The sequence below is a fragment of the Mandrillus leucophaeus genome, unplaced genomic scaffold (assembly GCF_000951045.1).
Source record: "Mandrillus leucophaeus isolate KB7577 unplaced genomic scaffold, Mleu.le_1.0 Scaffold751, whole genome shotgun sequence".
Classification (NCBI taxonomy): domain Eukaryota; kingdom Metazoa; phylum Chordata; class Mammalia; order Primates; family Cercopithecidae; genus Mandrillus; species Mandrillus leucophaeus.
The window spans coordinates 96,000-108,161 of NW_012108153.1; the positions used below are offsets into that span (position 1 = coordinate 96,000).

At 57.3% G+C, this 12,162-nt stretch overlaps 1 protein-coding gene across 1 annotated transcript in view; it reads left to right on the top strand.

The window, feature by feature from the left end:
- The first annotated feature begins 1,426 nt into the window (after nt 1–1,426).
- The window catches only part of RAB11B (RAB11B, member RAS oncogene family), a 14,551-nt gene continuing 3,815 nt past the window's right edge, over nt 1,427–12,162 (top strand). Inside the window, exons 1-2 of the mRNA XM_011966261.1 lie at nt 1,427–1,680; nt 11,423–11,618. Coding sequence (XP_011821651.1) covers nt 1,641–1,680; nt 11,423–11,618 — 236 coding nt within the window. The 5' untranslated portion in view covers nt 1,427–1,640. The remainder of the gene's footprint in view (nt 1,681–11,422; nt 11,619–12,162) is intronic.

Sequence of the window (12,162 nt, forward strand, 5' to 3'; positions counted from 1 at the left end):
CCTCAAGTGATCCTCCCACCTCATCCTCCTCAAAGGACATGTTTACAGGCATGAGCCCCCACAGCCAGCCAAAACAAACAAACAGAAAGTAATGTATACTTTGTGTTAGTAATATTGCATTGTATATTGAAAATTTGCCACGAAAGTAGATTGTAGATACTCTCACTACACACACAGTTAATTATGGAAGGCAATGGATAGGTTAATTGCTTAACTGTCATAATTGGCTGGGTGTGGTGGCTCACACCTGTAATCCCAACACTTTGGGAGGCCAAGGTGGGTGAATCACCTGAGGTCGGGAGTTCAAAATCAGCCTGACCAACATGGAGAAACCCTGTCTCTACTAAAAATACAAAAAAATTTGCCAGGCAGGTAGCGCATGCCTGTAATCCCGGCTAATTGGGAGGCTGAGGCATGAGAATCGCTTGAACCCAGGAGGCAGAGGCTGCGGTGAGCCGAGATCTCACCATTGCACTTCAGCCTGGGCAACAAAAGCAAAACTCCTTCTCAAAAAAACAAAACAAAACAAAACAAAAACTGTCATAATTATTTCACTGGGTACATGTATATCAAAACAGCACGCTGTACGCCCTAGATACATAAAATAAAACAAACACATATTGTATTGTCAGGTAGTGATAAATCCTATCACTACCTGACAATACGGCAGTATGTGTTTTATTTTCTATATTACCTATATTTTACCTATGTGGTAAAATATTGGATAAAGAGGGGTAGGGGTAGGAGGTCCTGCTGGAGAGCATCGGTGCCCAATAAGGATTTGTAAGTATTTATTAAACAAAGAAAAGCAGAAAGTGGACGGTTGATTCACTCTTGGTGCAAGCCACCACGCTCGGCTAATTTTTGTATTTTTAGTAGAGACAGGGTTTCACCATATTTGTCAGGCTGGTCTCGAACTCCTGACTTAGTGATCCGCCCGCCTCGGCCTCCCAAAGTCCTGGGATTACAGGCGTGAGCCACCGCGTCCAGCTGATCTGGTTATTTTCAAAAGATTCCATGAGGTGGGTTTCTTCAGTTTACAGAGGAGAAAACTGAGGCATAGAAGGATAACCCAGTGAGTCCCAAAATAGAGATGGAAACTACAACCAACAAAGGGGACCCAGCGCTGAGGTCCCCGGAAATGATCATTTATGGGATTGGGGGGGGGCGAAGCCAGGGTAGCGCTCGCTGACCTATGACGTCATCGGGACGTTAAGCATCTTAGCATCACCTGGACGTACCCCCATTTCCCTTCCCGGACAGGTCCTCTGATAGTCGGCTAGGTTCTCAATCCAGCCTCTCATTGGTTAGTTGGTCTGTCATTCCACTTCATTCCTGCAGCCTTCCGCCCCGCCCTCTTAAGCTCGCTTCTAATAGGCTGTCGCGACCGTCACTTCAAAAAGGTCCGCATTCCTTCCGCCTTTCTCCAGGACACCGAGGGCGAGGAGGGTGGATACCAAGCGGCGCCCACCCTCAGAGCACTACTTCCATCTCTGATTGGCTCCGCTAGGTGCCAGTCACTACCCCACCCGCCGCTGATAGGCCATTCAACGGCCGTTCTGCCCGGCGCCGGCTCCGCCCCCGTCGGGTGTTTGTGGTGGGGCTGCGGAGTCGCCGATCCCGCCGGAAGCGCCAGGACAATGGGGACCCGGGACGACGAGTACGACTACCTATTCAAAGGTGCGGCCGGTGGGGCACAGACGGGCGAGGGCGTTGCGGCGAGGCGGCGGGCAGACGGGCCAAGGCCGCGCTTCAGGCCGCTGGGCCCAGTCCGGAGCCCGGGGCTTGGGGCCCGGCGGGTCAGGCAGCCGGGAAGGCGGGGGCCGACCGAGCTCCATCAGCTTCGAGCTAGGATTCGCGGCCATGCGGAGCCAGAGGCCCGGAGAGACCTGGGGGACCCAGGATGCGCTGGGGCGGGGCTGGGGCCTAGCGGGGGTGGGGCCCGGAGCGGTGGGAGATGCCGTTAGGGCGGGGCCTCCGGAGGGGGTGGAGCCTTCCCAGGATTTGGCGGGCCGGGCTGGGCTGAAAGCGTGGTTCGGAATGGGGGCGGGGTTTTAGAGGCGGGGCTAAGGCTAATGGGCGTGACCAATAGGTGGGTTGGGCCTGGTAAGTGGGGGGCGGGGCTCCACGAGGCCAGTCTTGATTGGGTCAGCGTGTTTGGGGGTGGGGCCCGGGATAGGCGGGGCAGACAATGGGGTCTGGGCCGACATGAGGGCCTGGGAGTGAGGTGTGTGGTGGTGGGAGTCTTGGATTGGGGTGCAGAGCTGGGATTGAGTGGAAAGGTACCCGTGCGTGCAGCAAGAATTCCATTTCTTCACTTGGCACTCTAAACAGCGCTAAGCCAGTACCTGCACTTTTCTGAGCACTTTACGCAAACGAACTAACTTAAATCCTCACTGCAGCCTTTTGAGGTTGATATTAACCAGCCTCTCTTTTTACACATTGGGAAACTGAAGCCCAGAGTGACAAAGACACAGTTTATAAAGTGTTGGAGCCCGATTGAGCGCAGGCCACCTGTGGGCTTTACCACTTAGAAAGCGTGTCTTAAGAGGCTTGTGGCCAGCATCTGGGACTTGGGGTTGTTAGACCACCTTCTTCCAACGTGCGCACTGATGGCCGGGGCCCCAGCCAGCCTGCTGGAGGGTCTTCCCCGCCCGAGAGACTGAGGGGGCTCTAGGAACATCAAATAAAGCCTAGTCAGATCAGGCAGCCATTGCCCGGTCTGCTGGAAGAAGCTGGAGTCCCTTGTTTCTCAGCTGAGCCTTCTATGCCCAGCTAGACTTTGGCCTAGTCGTCTGCCCTGGTTGCTGGGCTCCCTGGCTGACAATGGCATCCCTTGAGGGTTAACCCCCGGATCCAAGGTGCCTTCACCCTGCGGCCTGCTCTATAAGGGCCTGCGTCCCACATCAGCTGTTGGTATCCTCGCCTCGCTGAGCCGTTCCTCCGAGCGTGCTCTGTGACTTGCACCAGGCCTAGCTGGGCTTTGCGTCTGGTCTCATCCAGCGTCTTGTGGTTGTGGGGAATGGGCAGAGGTCTCCCCACCTGAGCTGTCCGTGAGGCGAAAGCCTTCGGTGGAGAGGGGGAGGAAGTGCCTCTGCAAGGGCCTGAAGTCGTCCTGCGGCACTGAGGGCTCTGGCAACTGCACACAGGTTAATAATATCACTGGTGGGTGAGGCTCTGTGGTTGGCAAGTGCCAGGCCCAAGGTCTCGCCCTCATGGCAGGAGGAAGCTTTGGAAGGGTTTTGGGGACTGGGATTCTAAGGGGCCATCTGGAGACAGGGGGACCAAACTTTGGGTTCTACTGGGCGGGTGCCATCTCCACTCAGCCCTTCCTGAGGCAGCTGCTCTCAGGTCCTGGCTGGGCACCCACCCAGACGTGGCACTGCCAGGGCAGGGAGTGTTGCTCCCCACGTGCCCTGTCCAGGTTTCTGTGGTTATCCCCTGCTTGTTATTTTCGCCCTTTTGCTGTTTTAAATGACCCCAGCTCCGAGTGTTTGCCCAAGTCATGATTTTGCCCTTTGGGTTATTTCCTTGAAGTACGTTCCCAGCAGAACAGTTACTGGGTCAGGAGCAACCGAGAGGCTGTGTGGTCCCGGGACCGTCTGCAGAGACTGCCTCCTGGAAACACTGATCTAGCTCCTGCGGCAGCTGCCATTTGGCAGGCGGGCGGGCAGTGTGGGGGTGGGGGGGCTTGCCCTGCTGCCCTCCCCACACTGGCCTCCTTTTACTGAGTCTAAGCAGGTGCCCTGCTGACCTTCTCAAGCCAGTTGGTAGCAAAAATCTAACCCACAAGGTCAGCGTTTCCCAAACTGGTCATCTGCCGTCTCACCTTCACAGCTGTGCCTCATCAGAGGACCTCCTCTATTCTTTTTCAATATTTGTCTTTCTTTTTCTGTTTCCTTTCTTTCTTTTTTTTTTTTTTTTTGAGACAGAATTTCACTCTAGTCACCCAGGCTGGAGTGCAGTGGTGCAATCTTGGCTCACTGCCACCTCCGCCTCCCGGGTTCAAACGATTCTCCTGCCTCAGCCTCCCGAGTAGCTGAGATTACAGGCACCCACCACCATGCCTGGCTAATTTTTGTATTCTTAGTAGAGACGGGGTTTCACCATGTTGGCCAGGCTGGTCTCGAACTCCTGATCTCAGGTGATCCACCTGTCTCGGCCTCCCAAAGTGCTGGGATTATAGGCATGAGCCACCACACCTGGCCTCTGCCTTTTTTTTTTTTTTTTTGGTGGCCACATCACTCACTGGCTCCCTTGACCTCAGCGGCCGAGGCCAGCAGATCCCCGGGTGATGCCCTGTGTGCTGTTTGTTTTCCTCTGTGAATGTTCTTTCCTTCCCCCAGGAACGACACTGTTGATTTGTACCTAATTATAGAGCCTCACATTTATCCTCCTGACATTTTCTCCTTTAGCCATAGGCCATTTTCATAGCCTGCCACTAATTGCCGCAGGACCCCTGATTTCTTTTCTGATGGACTCGGGGCTGTGGGGTCCACCATGGGTGTAGCTGTGTCCCCAAGGGCCACTGAGGCCCTCTCTGAGCCCTTCCCCTACCCTAGAGGCCCTGGAGGACATGGGTCGTGGGGGAAACGGGCCGCAGCTTCCCCAGGCCCTGTCCTCTGGGTCTTGTCCGCCCCTCCCCTGCCCAAGGACAAGGTGGCTCCTGTCCCCAGGGAATGGGCTTGCCTGGTGCTTCCCTTTCTCTGCTGAGGCTCCAGAGGCAGCTCCCAGCCCTCAAGCCTAGGCAGACCCCCACAGTGGGCCTGCTGTTCCGGTTGCTGTTTGGGGACCCAAGCATACCATTTTCCCCGTTTAGAATAGGGGCCCCTCCAGTGCCGTAGCTCTGGACACCTCCCCAGAGAAGAGCTGAGACAAGAGTGGCCCCCAGTGCCGGTCCCTGGGGCCTCGGATGCTTAGGACTGGCTTTCAGGGCAGGAGTGGGGCGCTGCTTGGCTCCAGCAGGCTCTGCCTGGAATTGGGGCCCATTCCCCTGAAGGGCCTCTCCATCTGCCTGAGCACTAGGGTCTGGGCCCCCAGGGCCACCACACTGTTACGGGGCAGGCCAGGGCACCCAGCACTTCTCAGAGGTGCCAGCTCTTTGTTTTTGCCAACTGGGCTTGCCTGTTCTGTCAGCCAAGTGGCGTGTCTGGGGTAGGGGGGTCGCTTCCCAGCCAGGGAAGCGACCAACTTCTGTGGAAATGCTGGGAGCTGTGTCCTCAAGGGCTCTTTATTTCCCCAAGACAACAGATTGCTTGTGTCCTAGACAATGACATGTTTATTCCCAGCCTACATCCTGGACCAGCCCCGCCGCTGCCCCACTGGCCACCTCTGCATTGGGCACCCAGTGCCAGGGACTGGCTGGGCAGCTCAGCCTCTCTGCCATTCACCTGTTTTGTCGTCCAGGCTGGAATGCAGTGGCTTAGTCTCAGCTCACTGCAACCTCCGCCTCCCTGGCTCAAACGATTCTCCTGCCTCAGCCTCCCGAGTAGCTGAGACTACAGGTGCCCGCCACCATGCTGGGCTGATTTTTGTATTTTTAGTAGAGACGGGGTTTCGCCATGTTGGTCAGGCTGGTCTCGAACTCCTGAGCTCAAGTGATCCACCTGCCTCGGCCTCCCAAAGTGCTGGGATTACAGGCGTGAGCCACTGTACCTGGTCTGCCATTTACCTGTTCAGTGGCCGTTTGGCCTTTGCTCTGACTTGGTCACTCCAGATTGAGTGTTCCCAGCTGTTCAGGGAGAATGATAATATTTACATCTGTCCCTGGGGCAGCCCTGAGAATGTGATCAGCTGAGGCATGCAAAGCACTGGGGACCCAGCCTGGCCAAGGTGCTTGAGTGTTGGCAGCCTGGGGCAAAACTGATGGGACCAGGTGCCGTGGCTCACGCCTGGAATCCCAGCACTTTGGGAGGCCGAGGTGGGCAGATCACTTGAGGTCAGTAGTTCAAGACCAGCCTGGCCAACATGGCAAAACCCCATCTCTACTAAAAATACAAAAATTAGCCGGGCATAGTGGTGCACACCTGTAATCCCAACTACTCAGGAGGCTGAGGCAAGAGAATCACTTGAACCCGGGAGGCAGAGATTACAGTGAGCTGAGATCGCGTCAGTGTACTGCAGCCTGGGTAAGGGAGATTCCGTCTCAAAAAAACAACAAACAAACAAACAAACAAAAAACTGATGAGGCTGAGGAGCCCCCAAGGCGGTACAGCTGGGGCAAGGCTGGGAAGGAAGTGAGAGTGTCAGGGGAATACCCAGGCAGGGCCCAAGTTTCCTATCTTGTTTCCTGAGGACGTGAGAACTGAGCAGACCTCCCTGGCCTTGATTAGGTTTCTGTAGCTGCCGTGGAAAGGAGGTTAAGATTGATGGTGTGGATGGGGGTCCTCACAGTGAGTCCAGCCTGGTCCCCGGTGGCCTGGGAGCCCATTCTCATCCCTACTGGTTTGGTCCGGACGCCTTGGGCCACATACCCACATTCATTCCACCACTTGACGTCTTTTTTTTTTTTTGAGATGGAGTCTCGCTGTTGTTGCCCAGGTTGGAGTGCAGTGGCACGATCCTGGCTCACTGCAACCTCCGCCTCCCGGGTTCAAATGATTCTCCTGCCTCAGCCTCCCAAGTAGCTGGGACTAGAGATGCTCACCACCACACCCGGCTAATTTTTGTATTTTTCGTAGAGACAGAGTTTTACTATGTTAGTCAGGTTGGTCTTGAACTCCTGACCTCAAATGATCCGCCTGCCTCGGCCTCCCCAAGTGCTGGGATTACAGGTGTGAGCCACTGTACCCGGCCATCTTTCTATCTTTCTCTGAAGTCCACTTGGTAGCCCTGTGCTGGGCACCCATGGAGATGTGAGAGAATGCTGGCCCTGTTGTCTTAGGTCTTGCAGGCCAGTCCAAGCAGCAGTCTTTGGGGAGAAGAGAGGTCTGAACCAAGGGATCTTGAAGGATGAGTAGGAGTTTGCCAGCTGCCCCAGGTGGATAGGCTGCCCCACGCGGTAGGAGCTGGGGTGCCCAGAGCCTCAATGCCCACCCCATAAGGCAGAATCATGACTCCCGAGCCACGTGTTGGGGTTTGGGGTGGGACAGCGAGTATGGCAGTAAGTTGGGAAGGAAGAACTTGGACTGTGGATGCGTAAGACTTGGGTTCAAATCCTGCCTGGCTCACTTCCCAGGCGGTGGCTCCAGACAAGACCCTTGGGGGGCACCGTTGGGAGGTGGGGGCGAGCCCACAAACATGCATGGCTTCAGGATCCTGCTCTGCCCCACGCCCCGTTCCCCATCCGAGCCTCAGTTTCCTCATCTGTAAAAGTGGGCTACATGAGGCTTCTGTGAAGTAATGCACACCGAGAGCTTTGTTAGCACAGGCTCATCAAATATTCTTCGTGTTCTTTTTATTCTTGCCTTCCAAGCAGCCAACCAGAGAGGGTACCAGGTGGGATTGTAGGGGGTGGCCTGATCCTGCCCTCCTCACCTGTGGCCCAAGGGTGGTGACCTGGCATCCTCCAGGTATGTGGCAGGGGGTGGGCCCAGGAGGTTCAGCCAGCCTCTTTGGCGTTTTGTTTGTTCATTTGACAGACATTTCCTTTTTCTTTTTTTTTCTTTATTTTTTTGTTTGAGACGGAGTCTTTGCTCTTTTACCCAGGCTGGAGCGCAGTGGCGCTATCTCACCTCACTGCAAGCTCTGCCTCCCGGGTTCACGCCATTCTCCTGCCTCAGCCTCCCGAGTAGCTGGGACTACAGGCGCCCGCCACCACGCCCTGCTAATTTTTTGTATTTTTCAGTAGAGACGGAGTTTCACCGTATTAGCCAGGATGGTCTCAAGCTCCTGACCTCGTGATCCCCCCGCCTCGGCCTCCCAAAGTGCTGGGATTACGGGCGTGAGCCACCGCACCCGGCCATTTGACAGACATTTTCTTGGGTGTTTATTGTGTGCCAGGCACTGTGCCAGGACCTGATTCCTGCCCTTGGGGCAGACTGGCAAAAAATAAATGCCACCTGACAGGTGAGAGAGTGGCAAGAGTGATGGAGGAAGAGCCGGGCCAGGGAAAAGGGTAACTCAGAGAGTAGGGTTTTACTAGCATAGCAGGGAGGGCCTTCTTGACCAAGTGGCATTTAAGGGGTCACACGAAGGGGATAAGGGAGGGAGCCAGGTTGGTGCCTGGAGAAGAGCGTTTCTGGCAGAAAGAGCAGCCCGTGCAAAGGCCCCGAGGCAGGATCGCATCTGGCGTGTTGGGGAAACAGCATGGAGGCCTGTGTGGCTGGAGCAGAGTGAACCAGGGGACGAGAGGGAGGAGGGGAGGGCCCTGTGGGCAGTGGGGAGGACTGGGGCTTTTCCCCTGCGGGAGGTGGGAGCCACGGAGGGTTGTTTGCAGAGGGAGAGAGGTGCCCTGGCTCAGCACTCACGGGTGCCCTCTGGTGGCTGCTGCAGGAGGCCAGCCTTTTGGTTGGTGATGAGGGTGAACACAGGGACCCCACAGACAATACCTTCCAGGGTCTGGGAGTCTGGAATGGAATCGCCCAGGGAGACATGGTGGGATGCACCCCTCATCCTCCCTTCTCTTGGGTCTGTTTCGAATGTGCTGAAGGATTGACTCTGAGATGCGAGAGCAAGGAAGGAGTCGAGAATGACTCCAGGTTTTGGCATGAGTGCCTAGTAGGACCAAGCCCCAGTTAACCAAGATAAGGAGGGTAGGTGAGGGGTGGGTGAGCAGGCTTAGGGAGTGAGTGGGAGCTCGGCTCTGCTCTACTGGGTGTGAGGGGACTGGGGCCCCAGAGGAGACAGGAAGGAGACAATGGGCACGCCAGTCTGGGCTTCTAGGGAGAGAGGTAATATAGGAGTTACCAGCCCATGGCGGGTGTTTACAGCCATGAGCCTGGATGGGGTCACCTGGGGACTGGGTGAGGATAGAGATGCCTGTCCTGAGGCTCCCTGAGGTTCGAAAGTGGAGTGGGAGACTGAGTAGGAGTGACTGTGAGGAGGGGAGTCGGGGTGTGGAGCCCCTGAAGGCAGGGAAGGAGGGAGAGCTTGCTGAGTGCCTGCTGCATGGGCCCGGGGGTGTGGGGGTGGCTGTGGCTGGCTCTGACTGTGGGGGCGAAAGCATGCTTGGTTTGAGTTCTAGGACTGGGGGACAGGAGGTGGAATGAGTGAGTGTAGACGATACCTTCCAGCGGGTTTGGAGTCCGGAGACGAGAGAATCGGGCAGTGCCCGGGGCGGGCAGTGGGGTCAGGAGAGAATGTTTCTAGGGAGAGAATTCCAAGCGTGTAGGTACAGCCCCACAGTGTGGCCAGGGGAAGGGCAGAGGAGGGCTGCCTGGTGAGCTCCAGGGCCTGCTCCCTCAATGTGGCAGGGGTTCCGGGTGGGGCCGGTGGACCTCTGTGTCAGCCAGGACTCAGCCTGGCTGCCTGCACCTCCCCGAGCTCAGGAGGAGCAGCCATGCCCATCTCTGCCCGGACAGGGAAGTCTCATCCTCAGTGGATGCCCCCCAACTGCTTGGGATCGGGGTGACCAAGCCACTGAGCCAACCCACCCGCAGGTGCCAGGGCCCAAGGCCCACGTTTGGGGGTCCCCGGGGCTTCTGGCTGGGGCGTCTGGTTGGCTGTATTCAAGTGCACGCATACACACCGATCTCCCCCGCATGGAATGTTCTGGTCTGGGGACAGACCACCCAGGCCCCACCCCAGAGCCTGGAGCGGCTGGGCCCGTAGGGACAGTGCTTCCGTGGCTGGGACAGGAAACGCTTTACAGGGCGGCTCACCCCTGGCCTGACCAGCCGGCACCTGCTCTGCTCAGGGACGCGTTCCTCATGCCCCTTGGCCAGCATGAGACAGGCCTGCTGCACACCCCGTGTCGACTGGGCTCAGGCCCCCCATCCCTGGGTGGTGTTGCCCACAAACCCTCATCTCCCTCCTGTCCATGCTGCACTGACTCCTTTCTGGGCCAGGGTTTGCATCTCGCCGAGCTGCTCTGCTGCGTGCCCACCTCCTGGGACAATGCATACCTGTGATGGAGCCTTGTGAAGAGCTGTGCACACGCGTGGACTGCCACGCGGACTGCCCCTTGAATGAGGACTTGGCCTTGGCTGGAGCTCCCTGCAGCTCAGCAGGGGACCTGACCCTGGGGACGGGGGTGGTGGGAGGTGGCTGCAGGCTCTTTCCTCCAGGCTGCGTCCTCAGGTCATATTCCTGTTCCCCACTCAGCCCTCTGTACCGAAGCTGGATGTGGGTTTGCTGCACCAGGAGAGGTGGGAGTTGAGGTGGGGGTAGCTCCTCATGTCCTGTCACTTACATACCTGGAGCAGTGACCCTTCCCATGCCCTGACCAGAAACCACAACAACCGTGACAGCTGCCCACTCATGTCCCTTCCTGTGCAATGCCTGCTCTTTTTGTGGAGGGAGACAGAATCTCTGTTGCCCAGGCTGGAGTGCACTGATGCGATCTCGGCTCACTGCAACCTCCACCTCCAGGGCTAAAGCCAGTCTCCTGCCTCAGCCTCCTGAGTAACTGGGGCTACAGTAGCCACCACGCCCGGCTAATTTTCTTTTTTTTGAGATGGAGTCTCGCTCTGTCACCCAGGCTGGAGTGCAGTGGCATGATCTTGGCTCACTGCAAGCTCCGCCTCCTGGGTTCACCCCATTCTCCTGCCTCAGCCTCCCAAGTAGCTGGGACTACAGGCGCCTGCTACTATGCCCAGCTAATTTTATTGTATTTTTAGTAGAGATGAGGTTTCACCATGTTAGCCAGGATGGTTTCGATCTCCTGACCTCGTGATCCGCCCGCCTCGGCCTTTCAAAGTGCTGGGATTACAGGCGTGAGCCACTGTGCCCGGCTAATTTTTGTATTTTTTATAGAGGTGGATTTCACCATGTTGGCCAGGCTGGTCTTGAACTCCTGACCTCAAGTGATCCACCCACCTCGGCCTCTCAAAGCACTGGGATTACAGGCGGAGCCACCATGCCTGGCCATGCCTGCTCTTACTTCCTCCTCCTGTGACTGCCTCCCTGTTCACACATTTGGAAAAAGTCCAGAGATGAAGTGATTTGCCCAAGGTCACCCCGCTCAGGAGCCCTCTCAAGCTGTGTCTGGCTGCCCAGCCACCAGGCTGCAGGTGGAGACTCGAGCTGCTCTGCCTACCTGGCTGCCTGGGTCCCCATGCCCCAGCTGGGAAAGCCCTGCTCTGAGGACCAGAGACAGGCGGGCGTTGTGCTATGCGCAGTGGCTGTTTCTGGAAGGCAGGAGCCGCCCTTCACTTCTGCACCACTTAGCACGGTGCCTGCAGGCTCCGGGCTCCAGGCATCTCCGACTCCTCCACACCGTTGGCAGCTGCGGTGGTGCAGCACCCAGGGAACCAGCAGGAAGGTTGTGGGGGCGGTCGTGGGTGGAGCATGGGGACTCACAGAACCTCGCCTCCCCGCCCAGTGGTGCTCATCGGGGACTCGGGCGTGGGCAAGAGCAACCTGCTGTCGCGCTTCACCCGCAACGAGTTCAACCTGGAGAGCAAGAGCACCATCGGCGTGGAGTTCGCCACCCGCAGCATCCAGGTGGACGGCAAGACCATCAAGGCGCAGATCTGGGACACCGCCGGCCAGGAGCGCTACCGCGCCATCACCTCCGCGTGCGTGTCGGCAGCCTGGGCAGGGACGCTGAGATTCGGGGGCGTGGGCATGCGGCGCGTGGGCTTGGAAGGATGTGTGGGAGTTGGGCAGGAGAAGGGGAGAGTGTGCTCCCAAGAGCAGGGAGTGAGGCTGGAAGAACACCTTAGCCGTGCGCCGTGGGGGCCTCAGGCAGACCAGCGTCCAACCTTGGCCACGCCAGGGTATCTCTGGGTTCTCTGGGTACCAAGTGCAATGAGGACCTGGCTCGGGCCACTCCGCCTTGCCGCTGCCCCTGCCCAGCCAGCTTCCCAGCCTTCCTCCTCCCTCAGCTCCCCTCCTCACTGGGGCCCACACCCCTCCTATCCTCCCACCCAGGCCTGGCCCTCCTTCCCTGCAAAGGCTTCCCAGCCATCAGGACCCACTCAGCTGCCTTTTTCTGGACCCCTTCCAAGCCCCCCAGTCATTCCTACCACCATCGTGTTTAGATCCTCTGGGCTCCTTCCCATCCCCTTCATCCCTCAGGTGCATTTGGTCTGTCACCGGGTTTTTTTTTTTTTTTTTTTT